The following is a 24663-nucleotide window of genomic DNA, read 5'->3' as shown; positions in this document are numbered from 1 at the left end:
TTCATCCAAATAAAAGGGTACAAAGATGCTTTCTTTTCAGACTCCAATTGATACAGTTTTCTCCATAGTATTTAGAAATTATTTTTAGGGAATTATTATCATGAATTATATTGTTTGATGAAATTGTTAATTTTTTTTTTTTTTTTTTTTTTTGCCCTCTTGTGCATTGGCTATAGTCATAAAGAAAGAAAAGGAGAAAAAGAGGGTACGTTGTTGATTTTGCACAGTATTACAGGGAGAGTCCACACTAGCCATTGATATGAATGATAATTTCATTCTATCTGGAATTAGGAATATATAAAAGCAAAGCTTTAAATCACATATTTTCTTTTCTAATCAACTAATCTGATGTCGATTTAATGTGTTGGTTTATTTATGACACAAATTAACTCTAGCCTTTTCACCAGTTTGGACTACATCATAATATTGAAGGGGATAGTCCGATTCCCACCACTCTGCTTTGTAAGGGAGTATCTAGGCCTGCCAGTCAAGAATGTGTAGAAATGGGGGGGAGGGGCAGTAGCATCATTAAAAGTGTTTTTCCATGCTTTATACTAATTTATTTTGCACATTGGGTAATACTCATGAATTTTAAAGTTGTCATTAAAAGAATGGGTTTTATATTTTATCTAAATATACTTTACTGGGGAGTGGTCCAAGATAGCATTCAGTATTACAAGGTGGTGTGCTGTTCTTGATAGAGTTTAGGAAACAGTTGGGCTTTGTCTGTGAAAGATAGTAGTCAGACACACACACACTGGTTTTGGTTATATATGTATATCAAATAACCAGACAGATAGAGATAGCCACATGGAACAGCTAATTCACATTTCTGTTTTTAATGTAGTCAGTGGTAAGATATAGTATTACTTTATTTTCTCCAGAATGACAGTGGTGATATCTCAACCAAACTAAATGACCATTCTCACATGAACTATCGCATTTGATGGAAACAAATTTCCACAAAGAGAAAGGGGAAGGGATTTAGGAATGGAAGAGGACTCAAAGGGTATAACAGGAGTAAAAATATCTCATATTGGAAGTGGGAGTGTGATCATGGTTTTGAGAAACATAGTGAGGGGGTTCCATGGTTTCCAGCAGGAGCGCAGTAAGTCTTCTACATACAGACCTTCAAGCTGAGAACTTTCAAAGATGTAAACATGTGTTCCATCAGTGTCAGGCATGAGTGAATTACAGCTTTCCCTCCGTCTCCTATTGCTGACTGTCCTTCAGCTCTACAATCTCGCACCTCCTCTCCCTCTTCCAGTCCTTCTTGCCTGTTCACTTGATGCCAGCCCTTGTATATACCAGCTGTTGTACTGCTGTAATTTTCAAGGTACTGTACTGTAAGGTTAAAAAGGTTTTATTTTTGTGTGTTTGTCTTTTTATGTATTATTTGTGTGAAAACTATTGTAAACCTATTACAGTGCAGTACTATATACCTGATTGTGTTAGTTGGGTACCTAGGCTAACTTTGTTGGACTAATGAACAAATTAGACTTACGAACGCTCTCTAGAATGGAACTTGTTCGTATGTAGAGGAATTTCTGTATGTGTAAAAGGGTGTAGGGGTTTTCTTGGGACAGCGCTCGAGACCTTCACTGTAGAAGACAGGTCGTACATGGCACTGTATCCACAGGAGATGAGCAGGCGTCACTATATTTCCCATCCTGGTGTACCCAGGAAATGGATTGGCAACCTGGAATGCCACTTTGGAAAGTTTGCTGTGCGTAAGTGTAAGATAACATTTATGTGAACAGAAGATAGAGCTGGGAGCACCAGCTGGCTGGGAATGAAATTGTAGGGAGATGGTGCTGACGTTTGTTTTTTTGTTGTTTAGTCGCTAAGTCTTGTTCTAACTCTTTGTGACCCCATCGACTATAACCCGCCAGGCTCCCTTGTCCTCCACTATCTCCCGGAGTTGGCTCAGCTTCATGTCCACTGAGCTGGGGATGCTGTCTAACCATTTCATCCTCTGCTGCCCCCTTTTCCTTTTGCCTTCAATCTTTCCCAGCATCAGGGTCCTCTCCAATGGGTCAGCTCTTTGCATCAGGTGGCCAAAGTGTTGGAGCTTCAGCTTCAGCATCAGTTCTTCCAGTGAATATTCAGGGTTGACTTCCTTTAGGACTGACTGGTTTGATTTCCTTGCTGTCCACGGAACCCTTAAGAGTCTTTAGCATTAGTAGCAGCACCACAACTCGAAAGCACCAGTTCTTCGGCACTCAGCTTTCTTTATGGTCCAACTCACTGACATTTGTTAGAAGGTTAAAAAATAAATGCATTACCAGAACGTTCATTTGCCTAGAGAGGAAATAGAAAGTCTTTGGAAACTTTTTAGGTGGAGAGTAAATATATCCCTCTGTAACTGTATAATTCTTACTCATGTAGTTTTTTATAGAAAAAGTTTGAAGCTATGGGGGTAAAGCCATGATAATTTAGACGATAAAAAGTAAAATTCTATATAAATGTGCTGTCCTATTTTTGAGAGACAGTGATGACTGAGTGGGGTCCCCAGGTCCTTTCAACTCTGGTGCCTGTAATTAATCATCCGTGTCTAAGCAGAAGTCCACTGGCATCTGGGAACCAGTGAGAGGAAAATGTCATTCCCAGTGGTCATTAGACATTTCTAAAGCCAACAGTTCTTTCAGATCTAAAGCAGGTTGTGAAGTTAATTAAATCAAAAAAAAATTTTTTTTTTGAAAAAAAATGTAGTTTTTGGTTATAGATAAAAGTTCTAAAATGACATACAAAATATAGATAGTTTTGTATATTGGAGGAGTGTATTTTTTAAATGGTGAATTAAATTTGTTAGTCAATGCATCTGTTTTAACTATGTTATAGACAGTTATTTTTTAATTACCTTACTGTTTTCTGTTTATAACCTATTTTCATCTTGTAAACACCAACAGAAGGACCTGGTGGGTTAGCCAAGAGAAAAACCAAGGCTAAAGGTATTTTCTGTTTTTCAGATTAGCCTTGAGTGAATCAAGTTTAATGCTTGAAAATGCATGACAGTTTATAGATGTGGTTTGTAGATGCAGCTACTAATGCTAAACGCTACCGCTTTTTGGTTTCGGGTGCACCTTTGGTCATAAGTAGTTTATCAAGATTTCATTAAAGAAATTTCTGCCTCAGGCTTTTAAGTAATTTCCTTTTCAAATTATCAAAACCTTGTAATAGTCTTTAAATTACACATACTAAGTTTGCAGTATACATAGCCTACCTTTCTTCTAAAACATTTCTCAGTCTAAATTTTTTAGTTAAGTTGGAAATACAGATGAATTCATCAGCGATTGATTTCATTTCTCCAGAAGCTGTTGATGTTGCCTTAGAGCACAATTAAAGCTAGTGTGATCAAACTTGTAATTTTCAGTAAAGTGAAAACTTATAATCTGGAGCACTGCATTATGCCAGCATATAATTTGCTGTATTTGATATTTTAATTCATTGAAAATCATTACACCTGTTAAGCATTCTATATGATCTAACACTTATTATTGCAGGCTTATTTTATATCCCCATGGTTTTTCTTGTTCACTTGAAACACTTGTAAATATTTCTGTCCTTTAGGGAGAGGGGCATGGGGAAAGTGCATGCTTTTTATACATATATACATAAACTTGGAGTATTTTTTTGTGTTCAGTGCTTGGCACATTGTAGTTTGATTTTGGTGAAACATTAACAGGTCAGACTTTTACTGTGTGGTTTATAGGGTTTGTGATTTGTGCTTTAATTTTAAGAGGAAGAAATTTTAATGTTTTAACTTTAGTATCGCACCTGAATAATTCCTGGGAAGAAAACAGAATTTTTACCATTTTATTCTTATGTAAATAATTATGAAATAAATGGCCAATAAAGTATAATTTTGCTCCTTGATCTAGAGAGGCAAATTCAACATTAAAAATTTAATATTTTAAAACTGTGTGCAGAGTAAGACCTGCCAGCTTTGTACTAGCATTCTGCCTTTACCAGCGACCTTTTCTGTGTCACTGAATGGCGCTGAAGGAGAATGAGGACTCTGAGGATGGTTGGTGATTTATGAATTCTATTGTGTATTTTTAGGAGGTTTTAATAAAATTGGCAGGAAGAATTGAGTAACATTTTGTACTGCATAAGTTTGACATTCTGATGTGCAGAAACATCCTCCATATTTTATTAAAGAAATCTCTTTTTTGTTTCTGCTTACCTGCAACACTATACAGTGAACACCTGGCTTCTCTTATGATTTCTTAATGAGAGAAGCAAGAAGCTGAAATTCAAAGCTTTTGCAGTCAGGACTGTTAAACTTTATTTAAAGCAAGTTGAAAGCAGCACCTGTTGCGAGATTTGGAGTCACCTGTAGATTCAATTGTTGTCTCTCCTGTGGGCATAGACAGCACAGGTGTTAGCTTGGAGTGGCGCTACATAAAATAGCAGGAAATGTACTTGAAGGAATACTGATTCCATGATGTTGGATAAGAGTAGAAAAGAAGTTCTCTTTGTCATTTTAGATACTATAGATAACAACCTTAAAATTTCATATTCATGGAAATTGAATTTTTTTACACTGAGAAAATTAAATGGTATTTAACTTTTCATTGGTGCAATATATTTGTTTCCAAGGAATGCAAATGCAAATACTTTCAGGACAGAATTTTTTTTTAGAGCTAAATATTTTAAAATTATCTTTGTGCCGATACTTGTAAGTTATGGGAAATTTGTTCTTACATTGCCAGTGTTCCTTTAATTATGTTGTTAATAGCTGTGAAATGTGAGTTGTTAACACTTTGAGTAAAGTGCTGCCTTTGTGGATGGGCTCATTTTATTAATCTTGCATGTTAACCTTGTTTTGAGACAAACACACAATATTGCAAGCTAGAAAAATATGATTCTAGCATTTCTTTTATAGCTGATACCTCATAGAGGTTTGAACCTGTTGTTAGCCAATTTAAAACTAGTAGATGAAAGTCACTTTTTGAATGATCATCTCTTGTGTAGGGAGATAGAAAAAAAGGTAATATTTTTGCACTAAGTTGCTGTCTATGAATTGAGATGCCTTCAATAAACATTCTTTCCTTTAATTGGAAAACCTGAAAGTTAAAGAACTCACTAAAGAAGAGCTCAAGAAGGAAAAAGACAAGCTGGAGTCAAGGAAAGAAAGTAAGCCTGAAGACAGAAAAAGGGGGAAGAGAGAAAAAGAGGATGATTGGAAGGATAAGAAGATTGCAGATTCAGATGCTTCCAAGAAAGAGGCTCCTAGGGGTAAAAAAGACAGAGAAAAGGAGAAAGTGGCACTGGAGAAAGGTACTAAAGCCAAGGAAAACAGAAGGAAATCCACAAATATCAAGGATGTTCCTGGTAAAGTGGCACCCAGAAACAAAGATGAGAGAAGGGAAGAGAGAAGCTCTGCCAAACAGACACACTTAGCCAAGGGAAATAACCAGAAGAGAAAGAGCTAAAGCTGGAGCAGCAGCAAGTCGGAAATGGTAATAAGCTTCATCGTGATTTACTGCTAAAGGGCATAGCAAGCTTAGTATTGCTCTGGTTGGGGAAGATGTGTCATGTAGCCACGGAATATATTTATTGGTGCTCAGCAAATAAATTCTTTGAAATTGAGGTACCTGTCTCATGCTCCTACATTTAAAAGATGAAGTTTTAAAAAAATATGTAATACAAATGTGATGTAATAAGGTCTGTTTTTATTAATTTATTGATCATATATCCAGATAAATGTATATGTAATCTGAATTGTAATGAATTTATTAAAATAGAACATCTTCATTGGAGTGAAGTAAGAATTTTAAGCTTTTAAATAGCATTTATACGCAGAGTGATTTGTAAGTTTTAGGAATGAGAAATAGGGAGTTAGGAAGTTACCTTCTTTTTCTGTTAGCTGGTTTTCTTCCCTCCTCTTTCCTGCGTTCCCTTTCTTCTTCACCTACTCTTTTCTTCCTCCACTCCCTTTCTCCTTCCCCTTTCCTTCCTGTCTTTCTCTTCCTGCACGGCGCCCTCCCCGCCACCCCCCACAAGCCCTTCTGAGGGCATCTCCTCAGGATGTCACCTGCATGTCTCACTCCCATGGCCCAGCCAGCTCCCCCGCCTCTCTGGGGACTGCCCCTTCCTGAGGCTCTTCCCCATGCAGCTCCACCTTCTGCATCTCCTTTCATTCTCTCCTGCTTGGTCTTTTGCGGTCTGCTTTACCTCCCTTTTCACCCCTCCTTGCTGCCTCACTCCTCACCCCTCCTCAGTATCTCTCCATCCGTCCCCCACCTTCTCCTGTCGCCCAGTAAACACTGGATATTCACTGTGTTTTGAGTATTCTAGAACCAGCCTTGGATAAAAGAGAATTTTATGTAGAAGAACAATTTTAGAACACTTGTTTATGATATCTTTACAGACGCAGAATCATTATAGAAAGGTTTTAATTATTTCAGGTTATAATGTACTTTCATTTTGTATCACAATTTTTCAGTTCTATTGTTGGAATAGTGCATATTTTTCATATTTGATTGTATCATATTTGTTTACTATTTCTAAGGAGTTGCCAATCTGAGATCTAACTAGAGATCAAAATTGAATTCAGAAAACATTTAATAAAATGAAATTGCAGTAAGAAGTACTTTTTGACAAATAGTCTGTGCTGTTCTGCATGAAGTCTTAAGTCTTTAATGGTGACTGCTGGCAAAATTCAGTTACTGAATTTGAGGGGAGCACCGTGGTTGGTTGTAACAAAATTGTAAGTGCTGCCACAAAAATTTTATTTTATTTTTTAATAATTCTTCAGCTTTTTCTATGAAGAGCTTTTAAAAGCAGAGATTTTGGCCCAATTAAAGATATTTCAAGTCAGAAATGAGGAAGCATTAAGTGTAAAATTTTCTAAAAGTATTGTGCATGTTTTATAATATTATGGCAGCTTTTCCTGCTTAAAACCAAGCACATGCATTCATTTAGTTGACAAGAATTCCAACTGATATAATAAAATTACACAGCATGGGGGCCTAGAGGCTATCTGGTCTAATATCTGTAACCCAGCCCTATGATTTTATTGTTTAAAAACTGAGGCCCAAAGAAATTGTCACATGTGTTAATTTGGGGTTTCACGTGCTGATCAGTCTGGATTATGTTGTTTTTATAGATCAATTCTAGGAGCACAGTAAACCATGGAGAATTTTATGGCTCATTTGATTGGCAAATGCGGGGCATTGGCTTGAAGTGAATATTAATAGATCTCAAGTACACACCTGTAATCAGAGCTGATTATTCCTTGCTCTGTCCTCAAGTCTTGGTTCTATTGATCTATATTTGACTTTATTCTCCATGGGGGTTCTAACATTTGATGAAGGTGGTAGCCTTCCACACGTCCTAGAAACAGTCTTTCTAGTATAGCCATCCTTGTGCAAGGATGCAGTTTTCTGGGCTGGCTCTGGGAAAGAAGTTGTAGGAGTCCAGCTGTCCTGGTTGGGTCCGGAAGCATCTGTGGCCAATTCTATAGTTGGGGTTGGGTCCGTCTTCCCAGGCTGACTCCTATACATAAATCTTTGGGTGAAGGCTGTGGGGGTGGTGTCCCTCTCAAACCATGTGACATTTCCTGCAGAATAGAGTTTCTGGGAAAAGAAGAGGGAGGCTCTGATAACTGAACAGAATGAAAAGCAGAACCATATCCACCAACCATATAAAATTATAACCTTTAAAAACATATCCTGATGTTTGATCTTGCCAAGATAAATGGATTGAGTTTTTAAATTTATGTACCAAATTTTCATGTTAATTTCTGTACAGATGACTTATTTTTCCCTCCCTTGCAGAGGAGGGCAGAGAATTATAATTACCTTTAGTGAGGGCATTCTGGTAAATTTTACCCTGGTTTTTGAAAGACGATTAATCCTACAGGGCATAATATACATATATGCTAAACTTTAAGAAATTGGTGATAAAAATTTAGAAAAGCTAATCAGTGTAAGCAAATAAACATCTTTTTTGTTGTTGTTGTTGGTGTTGGTGTTCTGTTGTTTAGTCACTTAGTCATATCTGACTCTTTAGGACCTCACGGACTGTAGCCCACCAGGCTCCTCTTTTCATGAGATTTCCCAGGCAAGAATACTAGAGTGTTGCTATTTAGCAAAGCACTTGAAAATATTTTAGTTCTATCATTGAATTTTCCTTTGAATCACAGCTCAAGAATCAAATTGAATTCAAACTTCCCTATTAAACATCAGAAACATTTCAAGAGCTCTTATGAACTGGGAATTGGCTTATATTCTTTCCTTCCATTTTCTTCAGTAAATAAAGGTGTCAACTGAATTTTATTGAAGTTGACATGACACTTTACGCAGATGCATTGACACTTACTGTTTACTTGAAAAACAGTGCAAGATATGCTTTTGGTCATGATTAATGGGTTAAAATTATGCTTGCTTCCTTAGTTTTACTTGCTTTTTACTCCATACATAATTATTTCTATATTCTGCTGCTTCGTACTGTTTGGGTAACTAAAACCAAAAGGTCACCCTTTGGAAACGTCAACTAAAAATAGGGACAAAATTTCATAATTTACAGTAGTTGGGAGTTAGAATAAGTCCTGAAAAGTGAAAATTAAGTACTAAAAGTATAAAATATAAGTATATATATATATCTTATATCACTAACAGGCTTCTTAAGTTGCTCTAAGAGATGATGCATAGAATTCTAAAAAGTGATATTGTTGGCATAATTTTCCTTAAACTTTGTATGACAACACTTTCCATGTGAGAAGTAGTCATAGTACAGATGATCAGATTTTCAAAAATATTTGAGAGCCTATCAGTGCTTCCAGGAATCTTTTATCTTTTAGTATTCAAAATACTTTCTTTGGAAGCACTTTACCATCATTGATTTTTTTTCCCCCTTCAGTTATGATGTGTAACTTCTGTGTTTCATTGGTTAATACCTTAATGTTTTATTTCTACCATCGCTTGTAATCAACCATTTAAAATCTTATTTTTTTAAACAAAATTTTTGGTTTCATTTTATGGATTTGCATTGTATACAGATGGTCCTGCAACATTTCAAAATGAGGGAGAAGCTAGTAAAGAAATTGACTTATATCCATCAGCATGAAAGTTTGAGTGAATCCCAGGGAATTAATTCTACAAACAGTTGGCTTATAGAGTATTTTGTAGTGTTATGGCCATACAACTTTGTAACTTCAGAGGTCTCATAATGATTAGTTGGGTGACAAGGACTTTCTGTATATACTTTTATTATAAAACAAAGAAAGGTAATAAACAAGTATGGTTTTAAATGTTAATGTTCTAAGTTAATGGTAAATGTCATTTTTCATGAAATGAGTCTGGTGATTTAAACTGTGTCCTCTGACTTTATTTCCTTTCTCATGTATCCCCTACTGTTTCTTCTGTTAATGTCCATTGATAATGCTGCTGCTAAGTCGCTTCAGTCGTGTCCAACTCTGTGTGACCCCATAGACGGCAGTCCACCAGGCTCCCCCATCCCTGGGATTCTCCAGACAAGAATACTGGAGTGGGTTGCCAGTTCCTTCTCCAATGCAGGAAAGTGAAAAGTGAAAGTAAAGTTGCTCAGTCGTGTCTGACCCTCAGCGACCCCATGGACTGCAGCCTTCCGGGCTCCTCCGTCCATGGGATTGATAACAGTTCTCCAAATTGATTACTCAGTTAATTCACTATAAAATGTATCTTGGAAATGCTGGTTTTTCCTCTCCTTTCCCTCTAGGTGGTTGTGGGAACAGCTGGCATTATCTGTGTGAGTGGCTGGTATGTTGTCAACACTCATGTTTCCCTTTCTTTTGGCAGAATAGTGGTAATAATTCTACCAGGTTGTTTCAGTTAGTCATTAAAAATTTGGAAGCACTGGGGCTATGATTCCCTCTCCCCCTTTTATCAGCAGATGGTAGGACACATGCTTAAGTCCTTTATCCTTTGCAACTAATGTATTTTTGTGAAACGGGGGTACTGGGTCCTACTTTACTGAGACCTTTGAGGGGGACATATAAAAGTAATTCTTTTATATTGTTACATATGTATAAAGCCACAAGAATGCCTACTTAAAAGATACTGCTTAAACAGAAGATGTGAAATGTCAAGCCTAGAAAAAAGTAATGACGAAATAAAATGTAGTCTTAAGTATATGGTATAATTGAGAAATTTGATACCTAGTCTAATCATGAAAAACTTACTTATAAGTTTGCTTTGTACTCAGAACACATTTTTCCATAGAAGCAATTTTATGGTCTTCAGAGATTTTGTACGCCAGTACACAAAAACCTATTCAATTCCTAGTTTCCAGTTTTGCAAGTCTCATTGTAACTGTGTTTCTGTGGAGAAGGCATTTGTCATTCTTCCTCAGAATATTAGGAACACATTTGGTTTTACTTCTAAGTATTTTTAAGAATTGTTCTGATTACATGTGGGAATCTATTCAAATTGGCTTATATGGACAAAAAAGCACTGATGCACTCACTTAACTGTAAAGTCCAAGAGTATTTGTAGGTTTTGGCCTTGGAGAGTGGTCTGGATCTCTCTCTCCATCTTTGGACTCTCTCAGGAGGTGGTCTTCCTTCTCAGGTAACCTGGAGTCCCCTGTGGCTCATATTTACTCCTTATCCATTCAGAGTGGGGGATGGGATCGCAAAGCTATGACCATAATACCATGGGCCTGTGAGTACCACCCTTAAAACTGTGGGGTGTTGGGAAGGCCAGTCCCTCAATGCAAATTAGTGTGCATTTACCAGAAGAATTAGAACTCAGTGCAGGGTAGGCCACAGTGAATATTTGTACCCTGTACTTCATCTGAACCAAAGGCAGGCAGTTTATGGAACTGTTTCCCCCTCTCTCCTCCTCACTCTGTGCCTCCTGCTGCTGCTGCCCAAATAGGAAGTGTTGAATGGGATGAGCCCAAATGGGTATCTCAGAGTTAGAGTGGTGGGAATAGAGAGAACTCATCCGAGTTGTTGGTGAGCAGTACCTTTAGGTGATTAGAGGAATGTAAGAAATTTGTCATTTGATAAATACAGGTGAATCAAGTTTATTTTGTTGTTAAGCTCTTTACATTTTACCCTGGTTCTATCTAAAGAGAAAGTTTTTGTTCTTAGGGTGAGTATTATGTAGCAGACCAAGACAGCTTATTCTCATGAAAATATTATTTGGAGTACTTGGAAAAAATCCTTAGTAACAATCTTCCATGTCATACCCTGCCTCCTCCACTTGCTTGAGTATCAGTTCAGTTCAGTTCAGTCACTCAGTCGTGTCCGACTCTGCGACCCCATGAATTGCAGCACACCAGGCCTCCCTGTCCATCACCAACTCCCGGAGTTTACTCAGACTCACGTCCATCGAGTCGGTGATGCCATCCAGCCATCTCATCCTCTGTCGTCCCCTTCTCCTCCTGCCCCCAATCAAAAACACATAAACTAGATGTTTATTACCAATTTTGGTTGTCACTTTTACATAGAAATCAATTCCTGCAAAAACCTCCATTTTGTAAGCCCTGCAGAGGAGAAAATCATCTGTTTTTCTTTGTTTTCATTTGATTTCACTTTGTATATGTGTTTATTTCTCTTTATTACCATCTATACATCATAGAAGTCTGTCTGTCACTTCTTCCTTGCCTCAGTCATTACTTCTCTTGTATCCTAAGAGATTAGCAGAAGGTATATACTTAAAGTTTCTGTGTTGCTTTTGATAATGAATTAAAACCCCACATGCTGTGTCATCTCTCTTTCAATATTCCCATGTACTGATTCACTAGAGATATATTGAGTCTCTGCAGTATACTGGAAGCTATTCTAGGCCCTGGTGAGAATAGTTCCTGCCATGAAATGCTCTGACATAAACAGGGGATGGAGGGAAAAATAAACTAGACTTCTGCTTGTAGTGCCCACCTCCCCTCTGCCTCCAGTGTGCTCCCACTCTTAAATCCACTTGCAGGATCCAGCTGAGTCGTGTCTGTACTCACTTTCTCTGATCCTCCTGCGTGGTTGGACTGTGTACCTTTCAATTATCATGCTCATCATTTTGCTTCATTCCTGAACTCTGTTATTAGACTATGATTTAAGTCCCATGCCTAAATAAAGTTACGTATCATAGTAACTGACAGTAACAGGCATGCAGTGTATGTGTATTGAAAGGAGGACCCAGGTCTCCTGCACTGCAGGCAGACTGTACCATCTGAGCCACTGGTGAAGCCCAGTGAAAGGTAAACATACAAAATAGATAATTAAAATATATTTCAGGTCTGTATACACTGTTAATAATATTAGAAAGCTGAAAAAAATTAAAGAAAAACCCAGAAGCTTCTTCAATAATTGCTTTTGACCACCTTGTAAATAGCCTTTAGCCTTGTTCATGCTGTGTATATGTGTAGGGAGGAGGGGGGTCGGTTAAGTTTGTTTCTTTAGAAGAAATAAAGGAAAACAGTAACTGATGGGGAAAAGTGTATATTTGCTGGGTTTAAATTATTTCATTTAATTCTTAAAAGCCTTATAAGGAGGTACTATTTTATCTACTTTCTGTATTTGTGGAGACCAAAGTTGTAGCACTGTTTATGTGTTCAAGATGGGATTCAAATGAAATTCAGAGGGAATTCTTGGCTCATATTCCTGAGCGCCTACACATGACCTCATGTTGTGAGCTGTTAAACTGAGTCCACTCCATTCCAGTCTTTGTGGAGTCCTTTCATCGGTCCTGAAACCAGACTGTTAGTGATCTTTGGCCTAGTGTTTCATTCTTCTGACTTGTCATCCTCTTCCTGGAATCTGTCTGTCCATCTTGGGTTGTGTGAAGATGATTTGAATCTGGAATGGCTCTTACTGTATGTCAAGGGAAGCTCTTCGAGTTTGCAGCAGTAGGACCGTTTGGGGTGCCTGCCAAGATTGTATCTGCTGAGTATACAAGCCAGGAACAACAGTGAGGATTAGCATGGCCAATTAGTACGAGCGCCTTTCTGGTGTATCGATTTCTCAGAATGTGTCTCAAATTTCGTGTACCTGTTAGAGTTCTTCTTGGGCTGTATTGATTTACACTGTTAGACTGCTTACATTTGAAGCAGTAGCAGTCCGGAGTACTTCCCGCATGAACCACAGCAGCCAGAGTAACCTGGATGGATAAGGTCAGTTTTTTATTAATCTGTACACCACTGAATTCGTGAAGATTCATATAAAAGATTGAAGAACTATATTTTTAAAATATCTTTGCTTTTATGTGCGAAGTGTGTAAAATCCTATGAAGCATCGTATTATGTATAATCCTTATTTTCCCAGATTTTGGTGAGGAAGCAGTTTGTGTGTAATTCTTGTAAAAAGTCGATCCTTCACTCTTAGAGTAAAAGCCAAGTTTCTGGGAACTTTCTGATGCTCAGGCCTATGCTGTTCGCCTGTGTTGGCCACCTGGTCCTTCGTCACTCCCAGCACCTTCCCTGCTGAAGAATTTTGTGCTTGCTGGTCCAGAGCTTTACCTGGAGACTCTTGTCTAGTATAACTCATAAGGCCAGGTCCCTGATGTCCTCCGATAATCTGTTTTGGTCTTATCAGTAAGTCCTTTTCTCATCTGTTTATTGTGAATAGTCCCACCCTGTTTCCCAAAGGGTCTGTCCCTTTCCCCATCTCGTATACTCTAAAGAGTTCATGTTTTTACCTTTTTACTGTTCCCTTCCTGTGGGTGATAGGGGTTTTGTGTGTTGGTTTTCTATAGAACAGCACTTTGAGTTAAGCTTGTCTTGTTTAGTCACTAAGTTGTGTCTGACTCTTTTTGTGACGCCATGGACTGTAGACCGCCAGGCTCCTCTATGCATTTGATTTTCCAGACAATAATACTGGGGTGGGTTGCCACCCACCCAAGGATCTTCCCAACCCAAGGATGGAACCGGCATCTCCTTTATTGGCAGATGGATTCTTTACCACTGAACCACTAGGGAAGCCCACCTTGAGTTAGTAGGTGCTGAGTATTTGTTGTATGAATGAATGCAATATGCAATTTAGTAACTTTTAAAATGTTACGTATTTCTGGGAAGAAAATCCATTTATTCTTTCCCATGGTGGTCTGGTGTAGTTGGATAGTATTGAATAAATTAAGCTGATATTGGACTAGGGTAATTGTGTCAGGTAATTAAACTTGCTGTGAACAGTTGATTTAAAGTACTCACATCATTTACTTTTTATAACTTCTTCCATTTTGAATTAAAATTGGAGGCAAAATTACACAGTTATTAAATATAAGCTTTTTAAAAATTTATTTAGTTTAATTGGAGGCTAATTACTTTACAGAATTGTGGTGGTTTTTGCCGTACATCGGCATGAATCAGCCGTGGGTGCACATGTGTTCCCCTGCATCCTGAATCCCCCTTCCCACCTCCGTCCCCACCCCATCCCTCGGGGTTGTCCCTGAGCACCAGCTTTAGGTGCCCTGCTTCATGCATCGAACTTGCCCTGGTCGTCTATTTTACATATGGTAATATACATGTTTCAGTGCTGTTTGAAACATATTGTTTCAAATGAAACATTGTTTCTCATATTGTCCCACCCTCGCCTTCATTTTTTTTTTTTCCTAATTTATCTTATGCGCTCAAAGACCTAAACACAAGGTATGTTTTTAAGAGAATTCGATGATCTTCCAAATCATACAGGAGCTGTTGTGGTTGGCTTGCAACGGTCATTCAGCCCTAGATAATCACCATCAGCAATTGTGGTCACTCTGCTGTTCTTGCCAGTGGAGAAATAGAAGTGGGTTCTGGTTTTGACTGTTTGGGAAGAGTGGTAAGAACTTGCAGGAAAAATTTATTCAAGCCTAAGAAAGAAGTGGAAGAAGAGGTTGTTCTTTGCTTCTGGACAAAGTCTTGTCTCAAAGAGGACCTTGCCGCCCAGGAGACCTGATTATCACCCTGAGGATGAAGCCAGTGCATAATAAATTTCCTTCTTGTTCAAGCCAGTGTGAGTTGGTGTCTTGTTATTTGCAGCCCCAGCAACGTCAAAACCAATACATTCATTTCATAACCTGACTGAACACTTATTTCAGTGGCACATCCTTGCCATGTGTACCTCACAATAAATCCAGTTTGAAAACCTTTCCTTTGTCTTACTCGTGTATATTTTTCTTGTTTAGTTTTTGATTACTTTTTGCCTAAACTCTTGTACGAGACATGGATTTACCACTGTTTTCTGGGGAACACTTATTCATGGATTCATGGGCTAAAATGGACTTGGGTAAGAAAAAAAAATTGGAAACACCAGAGTAAAAGCTTTCATACGGGTTATCAAATCAATAAGAATTATTCTAGAATGCGTTTTCATTAAATATTAGCACCTTTATCAGAGACTAGGGAAGGAAAGATGTTAATAAGACCTTCAGCTTCTTTAAGTTTACAAAATAGTTTATTTTTGCACTGATTTCACCTCTGGAAAATCACCATGACCAGTTATCATTAAATTTACAATTCAGCTGCCACTTTGGACAGAAAAGAAAACCGCTCAGTATTTTCTCTCGTTATGGGCTTCTGCTTCCTCCTGTTGTGTTTAATGTTTTACAATTTCAACTTAGAGACAACTCCCAGCTGGTTATTAGGGGCAATGTGGGTCTGGATGTTGATGTGTAGTAGTAGTTTTCAGGCACTTTGGCCTCAAATTTTTTTTCAAATGAAACTTCTCTAAATCCAATACTAATGGGATTTTCAGGCAGCTTAAATCTTTCTAGTTTGATGGGGACATATTTTACTGCTTATCGAACCCATGGAGCACAGTTTGAAAGCCTGCTGCAGACAGGCTGAGTATAGAATGACTTTGTAATTTTTCATCCAACCTGAGATACTTTTGAGAGTGAAATAATTATACTGGGACGACAGACATAAACTGGGACTGTTTGGGCAAATTAGGCTTGTGGTACTGAAATGGTGGATGATGCTAGAACTCAGAGGGGCATCTCTTTGGTAAATAGTAGCAGGGAAATTGATGAGTCCCCGATCCCTCCTCTACAGCCCTGAGCCACTCTGGTACAGCTAGAGCCGGGACCCTGTGGAGTCTGCAGCCATTTAAAAAGCAGAGCAGCCCTTCGCTGAGTGCCCCCCGCCCTTGGGCACCTGCTATGTACCAGGTGCTTTCTGCGGTGCTGAGAGTGCAAAGATGAATCTCTTGATTTGGAAGATGAAAAGTTTACCCTACTACTTCAGCAAAACTTGGTCATGGAGAGGTCCATACCTGTCCCAGTAACAGTTGAGAGCTCTTAAGCATAGGTTATTTAAGTGCAAAAGTGCATGGGGGAGTTTTCAGCCTTGAATTTGGATCTTGAAAGGTGATGTGTTTTACTAAAGGCTTTCATCTCTTACCCCCACCCCCTGAAAGTGAACTATAATTAGGATCTGCGCCTATTTGTGTATGCCCTCTCTGGAATCTATACTTAGGAGCAGAACATGATTGTATGCGTTGGTGTTTGTTTTCTAATGTTAGATTTTTGCGTAAGTGTCAGAAATGAGTTTCTAGAGGAAGTATCAGCGATGAGGTGGGGTCCTGTGAATTCTGTTTCAGTGTCTTTTAGGATTTGCGAGACGGGGTAGGAGTATGTTTTTGTTAATGAGAGAAAAATGAAGAGCTATAGAAGAGGGAATAGTCAGGGAAAACACAAGGAACCAGAGCAGGAGAGTAAATGAGGATTTCCCAGATTACAGCAGTATACCTACATTGAGTTAAAGGTGCTTAAGATTAGAAAAGGCCTCTCTGTTCTGTCCTGATCTTTTCACTCCAGCTGTTGACATGCAGACACATGCCTTTTAATACCCGCTCCTGGTCCAAGACTCTCAGTGGGGTAACAGAGAACCCAGGGTTTGGTAAATGGAATTGTCAGGCTCATGATAGTCTAATTTAGTTTTCAAAATTGTTGTGTTTAATTTAGGATGCATTTTAATGTGCTATGTACAAAATCTCAAAGAATTAGCAATATATAAGATTTTAGAGCAGTATTGACTTTAAAATCATCTTTTGTGTTAATTTATCCTGATATCTTATTTTCCTTAAGATAAAAAAGAAAAGCCAAAGAACTTTTTTCCATATTTTTTATGGAATTTTTAATGGAATTGCATGTGTTAACTTTAGAAGGTTGTACATAGTGAGTTATGTGTTTTTTCTTCTCATATTTAGCTATAGTTTTCAAGAAAAGTAATTATATATAAATCAAAGAAAGGCATGCAGTCAATAAGAGTAGAAAGTTCCAGTACGTCTTAGTTGTATTATTGCTGAATTTGAAGTTCAAAACTTAGAAGTTCTTTAGTCACTTACGAACACAAGAGGAGATTGAACTTCTTTTGGCAAGTTCAGGCATGACTTGTTATTTTATTTTACTTATTTTTTGTGACTTGATCTTTCAGAGATTTGTGAATATTCAAATAATGCTTTATTGTTTTTTAAATGAAAGGTTAATTTAAGTTAATTTGGTGAATTCAAAGAATGAACTATTTTCCCACTTTATTTTTTTTATAAGCATATCAATATTCTCATGTAATAGAAACTGGAAATCTTTGAATAATTGACAGCATTGATGAAGTGTTGGGAAATATTATTTTACTTGGTTTAATGTGTCAAAAAAATTTTTAAAAAGAAAAAAAAAAACCTTAAGTTAATTTTGTGAATAAAAATGCAGGCCTTAAAGAAAAACCTGCTCCAAAGCCAACAGTGCCACCAGAAGAGGCAGACATGTACCCTTGGCTGGAAGATCAGGTTCTGGAGAGCCCAGGTAAGCTTTCCTCTGATTCTGACCAAATGCACCTAGCTGCATCCCAGGTACCCAAAGGTAGCAGCTTCCAGAGTGCTGTCTTATGCATAATTTTGTTTTGCAATGATCACAGAATAATGAAATACTGGGTTAGCCAAAAAACTCGTTCCATTTTCCCATTAGATGTTACAGAAAAACCTGAACAAACTTTCAGTGGTTGGGTGGGCCAACCCAATCCTTTTTCTTCTTGTCTTCTGAAATTTTATAGTAAACTCTCTCTCTCTCTCTCTTTTTTTTTTCCTAGAAAAAATCCACACAGGATCATTTTAATTTTTGAGATTAAGAGTCCAGACACAGAAGGCTCCTCCTTGCCTGAGACCATAGTTAGAAACACCATGAACTAAGGGCTGTATTTCTTGATTCCAAGTCCAGGATAACTGTGCCATATTATACTGAAAGTAAAGTTAGACAGGTCTTGGACATTTAGTTTCGCCCTCTTCTGTCACATTATTTAAGAAGTAGGTCTGTTGGGCTCCCAGTCTTTTTAATATGAGTCTCCTGTCTACAATGAAAGACTTCCCAGGACTTCTTGGGATCATCTGTGAAGCCTGTTTTATATCTACATAAATTCACACATCAAGTATTTCCTCAGTCACTCAAGGGCCAGTGACCCATATGATAAAAACTCCTGGTTTCGCTTAATAAATTGGTAAATGAAGTCTGATTCCATTACTCTCATTTCCTATTGATGTTTTCGTTTTTATTATGAAGTACTATTTCTGCACATTTTCTTTTACTCAGTAGTTCTCAAAGATTTGGTTTCATTTTGCCACCTATTGGAAGTGTTAGGTATGACACTGCATTTTTCCAGCGATTTAGCCACTGAATCCAGATGGTAGTTGCATGGATTTTACCACTATATATTGGTGAATACTGTTTGGTTTACTCTTCTTCCTATTAGTAAAGATCAAAATGTTGCTGTCAGTTTTTGTTGTTCAGATAATCCCAGGAGAAGTTCCTGTCTCTCACATTCCTGTACAATTGCTGTAATCATGCCCTGACTTTGCAGCAAGAGTGATATTTTTTTTCCTTTCTTGCTCAGAATTTAAATGCATATTTGAATTTAGCATCTCAGATTTTACTTTGTACTAAATTAATTTTTAAAAACCTTGTTTGTCAAAGCTGGTACTCACTCTGAAATGTACCATTTGCTTTCTCGCTTCCTTTTTTTATTCTTTGTTAGTATTACTCTTTGCATATTACTGATAACCTGTCCCAAACTTCCAAATCCTTCAGTTTGTTATCAGCTCATACTCTTTTCAACTTCTTGGTGATATTTGCTTCGGTTTAAATGTTACCTTCCTCTTATTTGGGTTTCTACCTTCTGTCTTCTAACTACCTATAGTAGTACCTCTATAAACAGAGGTACATACCTCTCATTAAAAACACAATAAAATAGCTACCCTCCTTGACCCCTACTCATGGATCGAGGAACCTGGTGGGCTGCAGTTCATGGGGTCACAAAGAGTTGGACACAACTGGGTGACTAACCCTTAACTTTCACTTGATCCCTACACTTCTTTTCATCGGCCCTCCAGTCCCTCTTCTCACTGTACTAGCCACAATTTTGAAAGAAGAATTTGTAGTTGTTTTTTTGTCTTATTGTATGCTTAGTCTTCAACTCATTGCAGCCTGGCTTTTTTTTTTTTTTTTTTAACCCTTTAACTCTCCCAAGGAGAGAGGAGGTACATCCGAAGCTCATGGAAAGATGGAACAGATGGTGCATTGGCCAAGTTCAAAGCCAGTGCTGGTAGCAGGTGTGACTGGAGAGGCATGGAAAGGCTAGATTGTGGAGATCTTGTATTGCCTTCTGAGGTTTCAAGGAGCTTAGACTTTCATCTGTTCAGGCAAAGGGAGCCATTAAAGGGTTAACAGAAGAACAGAGTGCCAATCTCCACTTCTCTTTACTCACTCTATATTTTCCACGGTTGGTGCTGTCAGCAGTTTTAAAACTGGGAACTCAGCTGGGAAGCTGTCGTGGGCATTGTGTGAGGGCAGAGCAGAGATTGGCAGGCTCCCCTGGAATTCTATGAGAATAGGTATAAAAGTAGCTTGTGAAATGTAAGCATCTGTAAAACTAGAAGGCACTCTGTGTGCTTTAGAAACGGTTTTGTAGAATAATTAGCAAAATAGAGTCTTCTGCTTTTTTCCAACCTGAAATTCAAATTAACTTACTCTGTCTTTGTCATTGAAGATTACCTTCTCAGTATAACTGATGTTCTCGGTGTTTATCTCATGTGATGGCATTCATGATATTAAGTCTGGTGCTGTTATGATGAACATAGATGATGGCTGTTACAAAATTTGTAGTAGTGTCAATGTAGTCATAGCTGCTTGTTTGTGTGTGATGTTGCAATAAGCCTAACAATACGATAAGCCCCACGGTGTAGTCGCAATGTCATGACTAGTGTTCACGTCTGCAGCTTAAATCTGTTTGAATCTATGGATGTGACTGTCAGATGACGGTCTCCAAAGCTGAGAGGGTTGTCCTGTAGGGTCTTCTACTCACACTTCCTAACACCTTCTGAGAGCAGGCAGCCAGCCTTCACACCAGCCAAGGGGCCTTTTCTCCTGACTACTGGGAAAGACAGTGGTTGCCTATCTGCTTTAATGTATGTTGACTTCATCTTCTGCATTTTATCTTCATTTCCCAGCACTTCCTTTTCTGAAAACTTTGCCCTTCCTATTTTCTTTATTCTGTTATGAATGTGAACTTTGTTAATTAGAAACCGAAATAATTTTTTTCTTTTTTTTAAGAAATATCTGAACCTGATTCGTTTATTTTTTGATAGCTTATGGAGACGTCTTTTAGCATTTATATCTGTTCTCAAAACCAATTTTAAATATCTACCATATTTGTCAACCCAAAACAAAGGATTGAGCTGTTATGAAAAAGGCGCATAGCTGATCAATCCAATATATTCATTTTAATGTGTATACGTGGAGGTCATATTTCATGTTATGCTTTAATGTCTAAATTTTTTCTACTTAGTTATGTTTTAATTATTTTAGGACCTCAGAATATTGAAGATGAAGTACACGAGCAAGTTCAGTCACTTGATGAAACAGTATACTCAGAACATGGTATGAATTAAAATATGTTTCACTAAAATGATGGTTAACTACATAAAATGACTTTGATATTATTTTAAAATATAAGTATTAATTGAGTGAGCTTTTAAAAGTTATTAGAAGACAAATGTTTTTAAAATAACACTGCACTAGTTTTATTTTGCCCCATTTTATTGTTAAGAGAATAAATGGAGACCAATGATAGTGTGATCAATGATACATCAAGAACAAATAACATTAGCAACAGGAGGAGGGAAATAGAAGAGAACCGGGCAAACTATAACAGGCTCTCTGGGAACTGTTTTCAACCCTCAGATTACACTGACTGCTTGGGTGGCCACCAGAGCAAAAAGAAACTTTTAATTACGAGATCGTATTACTAGAGAAGACGCGACCATGCTGTTTACTTAGAGAATGTAAAGCATTTCCTTAGCTCTTACATCCAAAACGTTTAAGTTCTGTATGGAGAGTATTAAACGGTACTCTAGAAACCAATGTTTGCTAAGACTGTTTCTTGACTCATCCGTTGATAAAAACACAGAACCCCCAAAGGGTCTCCCTGGGGGACCTGGTGGTAAAGAGCCCACCTGCCAATGCAGGAGACTCGAAAGCTGCAGGTTGGATCCCTGGGTGGCAAAGACCCCTGGAGGAGAGCATGGCAACCCACTCCAGTATTCATGCCTGGAGAATCCCACAGACAGAGGAGCCTGGGGGCTACAGTTCTTGGGGTCTTCAGACACGACTGAAGCAACTTTGCACACACGCACCATACCAAAATGTAACAGGAGGGTTTTGAAGAGAGCAGAACACATGGTGTCCTGATACTTCTAGTGTGTTGGTGAGAGCTGAAGGTGGCCCTAAAGGAAAAAAATTATGTTTCTTAAAAACAAACAATTCTCCATCATTTAAATTGGGCTTTTGAGGGCTGGCTAAAGTATGTTAGTCCATCTTGGGTATTTTGCAGTTAAGTGTAAAGCATCCATCAGGCTCCATCTGTGTGCCACTGGGGAGACCAGCTTTGGCTGAGTTTGAGGGTTTTGCCCTTGGCTAGTAGGGATCTAGGAGCCTGTGTCCTTTTAGTACCATTTCTTCTCAGCCAGAAAAGCTATTTCACCTGCCAGTGTGAGTAAACACAGGCTTTCCATTCCTACATCTTTTTTTAAAATTTCAGCTTTAACCTAAGCCAAGGATGATGCAATCTCAGTACATAGTTGATTTCAATATGATGAGGTAAGTGCTGTGATGGTGAAATACATGATTCTGTGTGGGACTTACTCAGACTTTGGGTCACCAGGGGCTTCCTGGAGGAATGACATTTTGATTTAGGAGCCGGAGGATGGTGCAATGCTTCGCCAGTCAAAGGTTGTCAGCAAAGTTTTAAGTAGAGGGCATGGCATGTCTGAAAGTCCAGGGACCAAGAAGATCTGAACACAGGTGGAGAGATGAGGGGAAGGGATGTTCTCACTTGATGCTAAGAGGAGTTGAAACCATTGGAGGGCATGAAGGAGTATTGTGTATTCTGTCTGCAGCATGAAAAATGAGGTGGAGGAATTGTCAGTAGGAAGATGGGACAGGGAGGTTGTACTGGGGATCTGAGTGAGTCGAGATGGTTGTTCAAAGTAAATTTCAGCCAAGGTTGGGGGAGAAGGAAGTGGAGGGTGGGGTGGACATCTGTGTGGATAGATGCAGGAAGCCAGACACTGGAGGAAGGAAGCCAGTCTAGCACCTGGATTCCCTGAATCTCTTCTTTGTCAAGACTTTCTCCTCAGAAAACCACAGACCGTGGCTTTAAATACTACGTATGAATATATATCTGCAGCCCTGATCTCTCATCTAAGCTCCTGGATTTACCTAACTGAATAACTAACTAGAGATAAGATAACTATTCTTACCTCTATATGCATGTTTTATGAATATCTCAGACTCAAAATGTTCCTAAAACTGAAATTCTTGATTCCTCTCCATCTCACAGCTCTACCGAAAAAAATGTTTTATTCCAGTCTTTTATATTCTAGTTAATGGTCTCTTTATCCATTCAGTTGCCAAAGCTAAAATCCTGGGAGTTTTCCTTGATTTCTTTCTCCTCTTCCCCTCATGCATCATCCATCAGCAAGTCCCTTCAGCTTTGCCTCCAAAATGTATTCTGGCTTCTGCAGTGTCAGCAACACCATCCCCTCTTTCATCCACTTGGGCCTTTGCTTCCATCTTTGCTCCTCTGCACCCAGTGTTTGATGTGGCCAAGCCTACTGTGGGCCTGATCTCTCTCCCCTTCATCACTTTTCTCGAGCCTAGTTGGCCTCTCTTTTCTCTGTAATTGCCAGGCCTGTCTCTGCCCTAGGACCTTTGGCTTGTTCTGTCTTCTGTTAGTATCTTTGTGTGTGTGTCCAGTCTTCACATCTTATCAGGCCACACTTGCCTCCTTGACACTCTCTAACGTAGACTGTCTGTCCCCATCCTTCTGTGTTCCATTGTCGCATTCTGGTCCTGCAGTTACTTTTATTAGCTGTGTAGCTTTAGCACAGTTCTTCAAGCCCTTTACCCTTGAAAGTTGGATAATTGCTCCCTCATAGGGTTGGGGCGGCAGTTGCAGAGGGCATTGGCCGTGCCTCTGTTGAGGTCTTGTGAGCTCTCAGGAGACAGTTTTCCTCCTGGCAGGCTGTCCCTGGGTCATGGAGACGCTCAGACAGTGTATGGTGCTTCTGCTGAAACAGGGACTTCTGTTGAATAGATGGGCAAGAGAGCCCAGCCCTGCCTACGTAAAACCTGTAAAATTACACTGAATAAATAAATAAGGAACATGACTAGAAGAAAAAAAGAGTCATACAGTTAGTGACAGGAAAAACTGATCAGTGTGCTGAGAAGCAGAAAATCTGAAAAGAGAAACAAGATAGGAGGCTGTAATAAGAAGACCGAAAACAGTGTCAACATAAAAGGGCCTAATGGCCCAGTTGCATCACTGGGCCACACCAAGTGACTAAACTGACTAAGAACGCACCAAGGAAAATGGCTAAGAATCCCATCCTGCAGTCTGAGGGGAATGTTCAGTAGCAGTAGAAGTTGTATTATTGTTACCACTGTGGTGACGATGATGGTAAAAATATTAACAGCAGCCGCACAGCAACAATAAAGTTTACTTATTATAGTGAGAGTGAAAGTTGTTCAGTCGTGTCAGACTCTTTGCGACCCCATGGACTATATAGTCCATACAATTCTCCAGGCCAGAACACTGGAGAGAGTAGCCTTTCCCTTCTCCAGGGGATCTTCCAACCCAGGGACTGAACCCAGGTCTCCTGCATTGCAGGTAGTTCTTTACCAGCTAAGCCACCAGGGAAGCCCAAGAATACTGGAGTGGGTAGCCTATCCCTTCTCCAGCGGATCTTCCCAACCCAGGAATCGAACTGGGGTCTCCTGGTTTGTAGGCAGATTCTTTACCAACTGAGCTATCAGGGAAGCCCTTATTTATTATGGGCCAGGCATTTTTCTAAGCCCTTCAGTCCTCATAACAATGCTATGAATAGGTGCACTTATTCCTTTTTTCAGAAGAGAAATCTTAGGCCCAAAGCAGTTAAGTCACTGGCCCAGGGTCACATACAGCTGGTATAGCTGGATCTAGATGGACCTGATTCCTAGAGCAGTACTGCACTGCACGCCATTGTCTGGCTGACTTGAGTTCTCTAGTTAGAATGGTATATATGGAACATCCTCTGCATGAGGCCATGTCAAGTTACTACTGGGAGGATGTCTCAGACCACAATGACCAGCGAACCCATGCTGCAGTGGAGTCACGCAGCGTGTCCAGCATCTACACAAGGGAAGAGAAATGGTTGAGTATACCATGCCAGTCTCACAA

At 38.9% G+C, this 24663-nt stretch overlaps 1 protein-coding gene across 1 annotated transcript in view; it reads left to right on the top strand.

The window, feature by feature from the left end:
• ASPH (aspartate beta-hydroxylase) overlaps window positions 1-24663 on the top strand; it is a 185983-nt gene that overhangs the window by 43177 nt on the left and 118143 nt on the right. Inside the window, exons 5-6 of the mRNA XM_052651843.1 lie at window positions 17610-17702; window positions 20754-20825. Of these exons, the coding sequence (XP_052507803.1) occupies window positions 17610-17702; window positions 20754-20825 (165 nt within the window). The remainder of the gene's footprint in view (window positions 1-17609; window positions 17703-20753; window positions 20826-24663) is intronic.

The sequence above is a fragment of the Budorcas taxicolor genome, chromosome 14 (assembly GCF_023091745.1).
Source record: "Budorcas taxicolor isolate Tak-1 chromosome 14, Takin1.1, whole genome shotgun sequence".
In the NCBI taxonomy this organism is placed as follows: domain Eukaryota; kingdom Metazoa; phylum Chordata; class Mammalia; order Artiodactyla; family Bovidae; genus Budorcas; species Budorcas taxicolor.
Note: the sequence above shows the minus strand (reverse complement) of the source record. Positions and strands in the feature narration are given on the sequence as shown.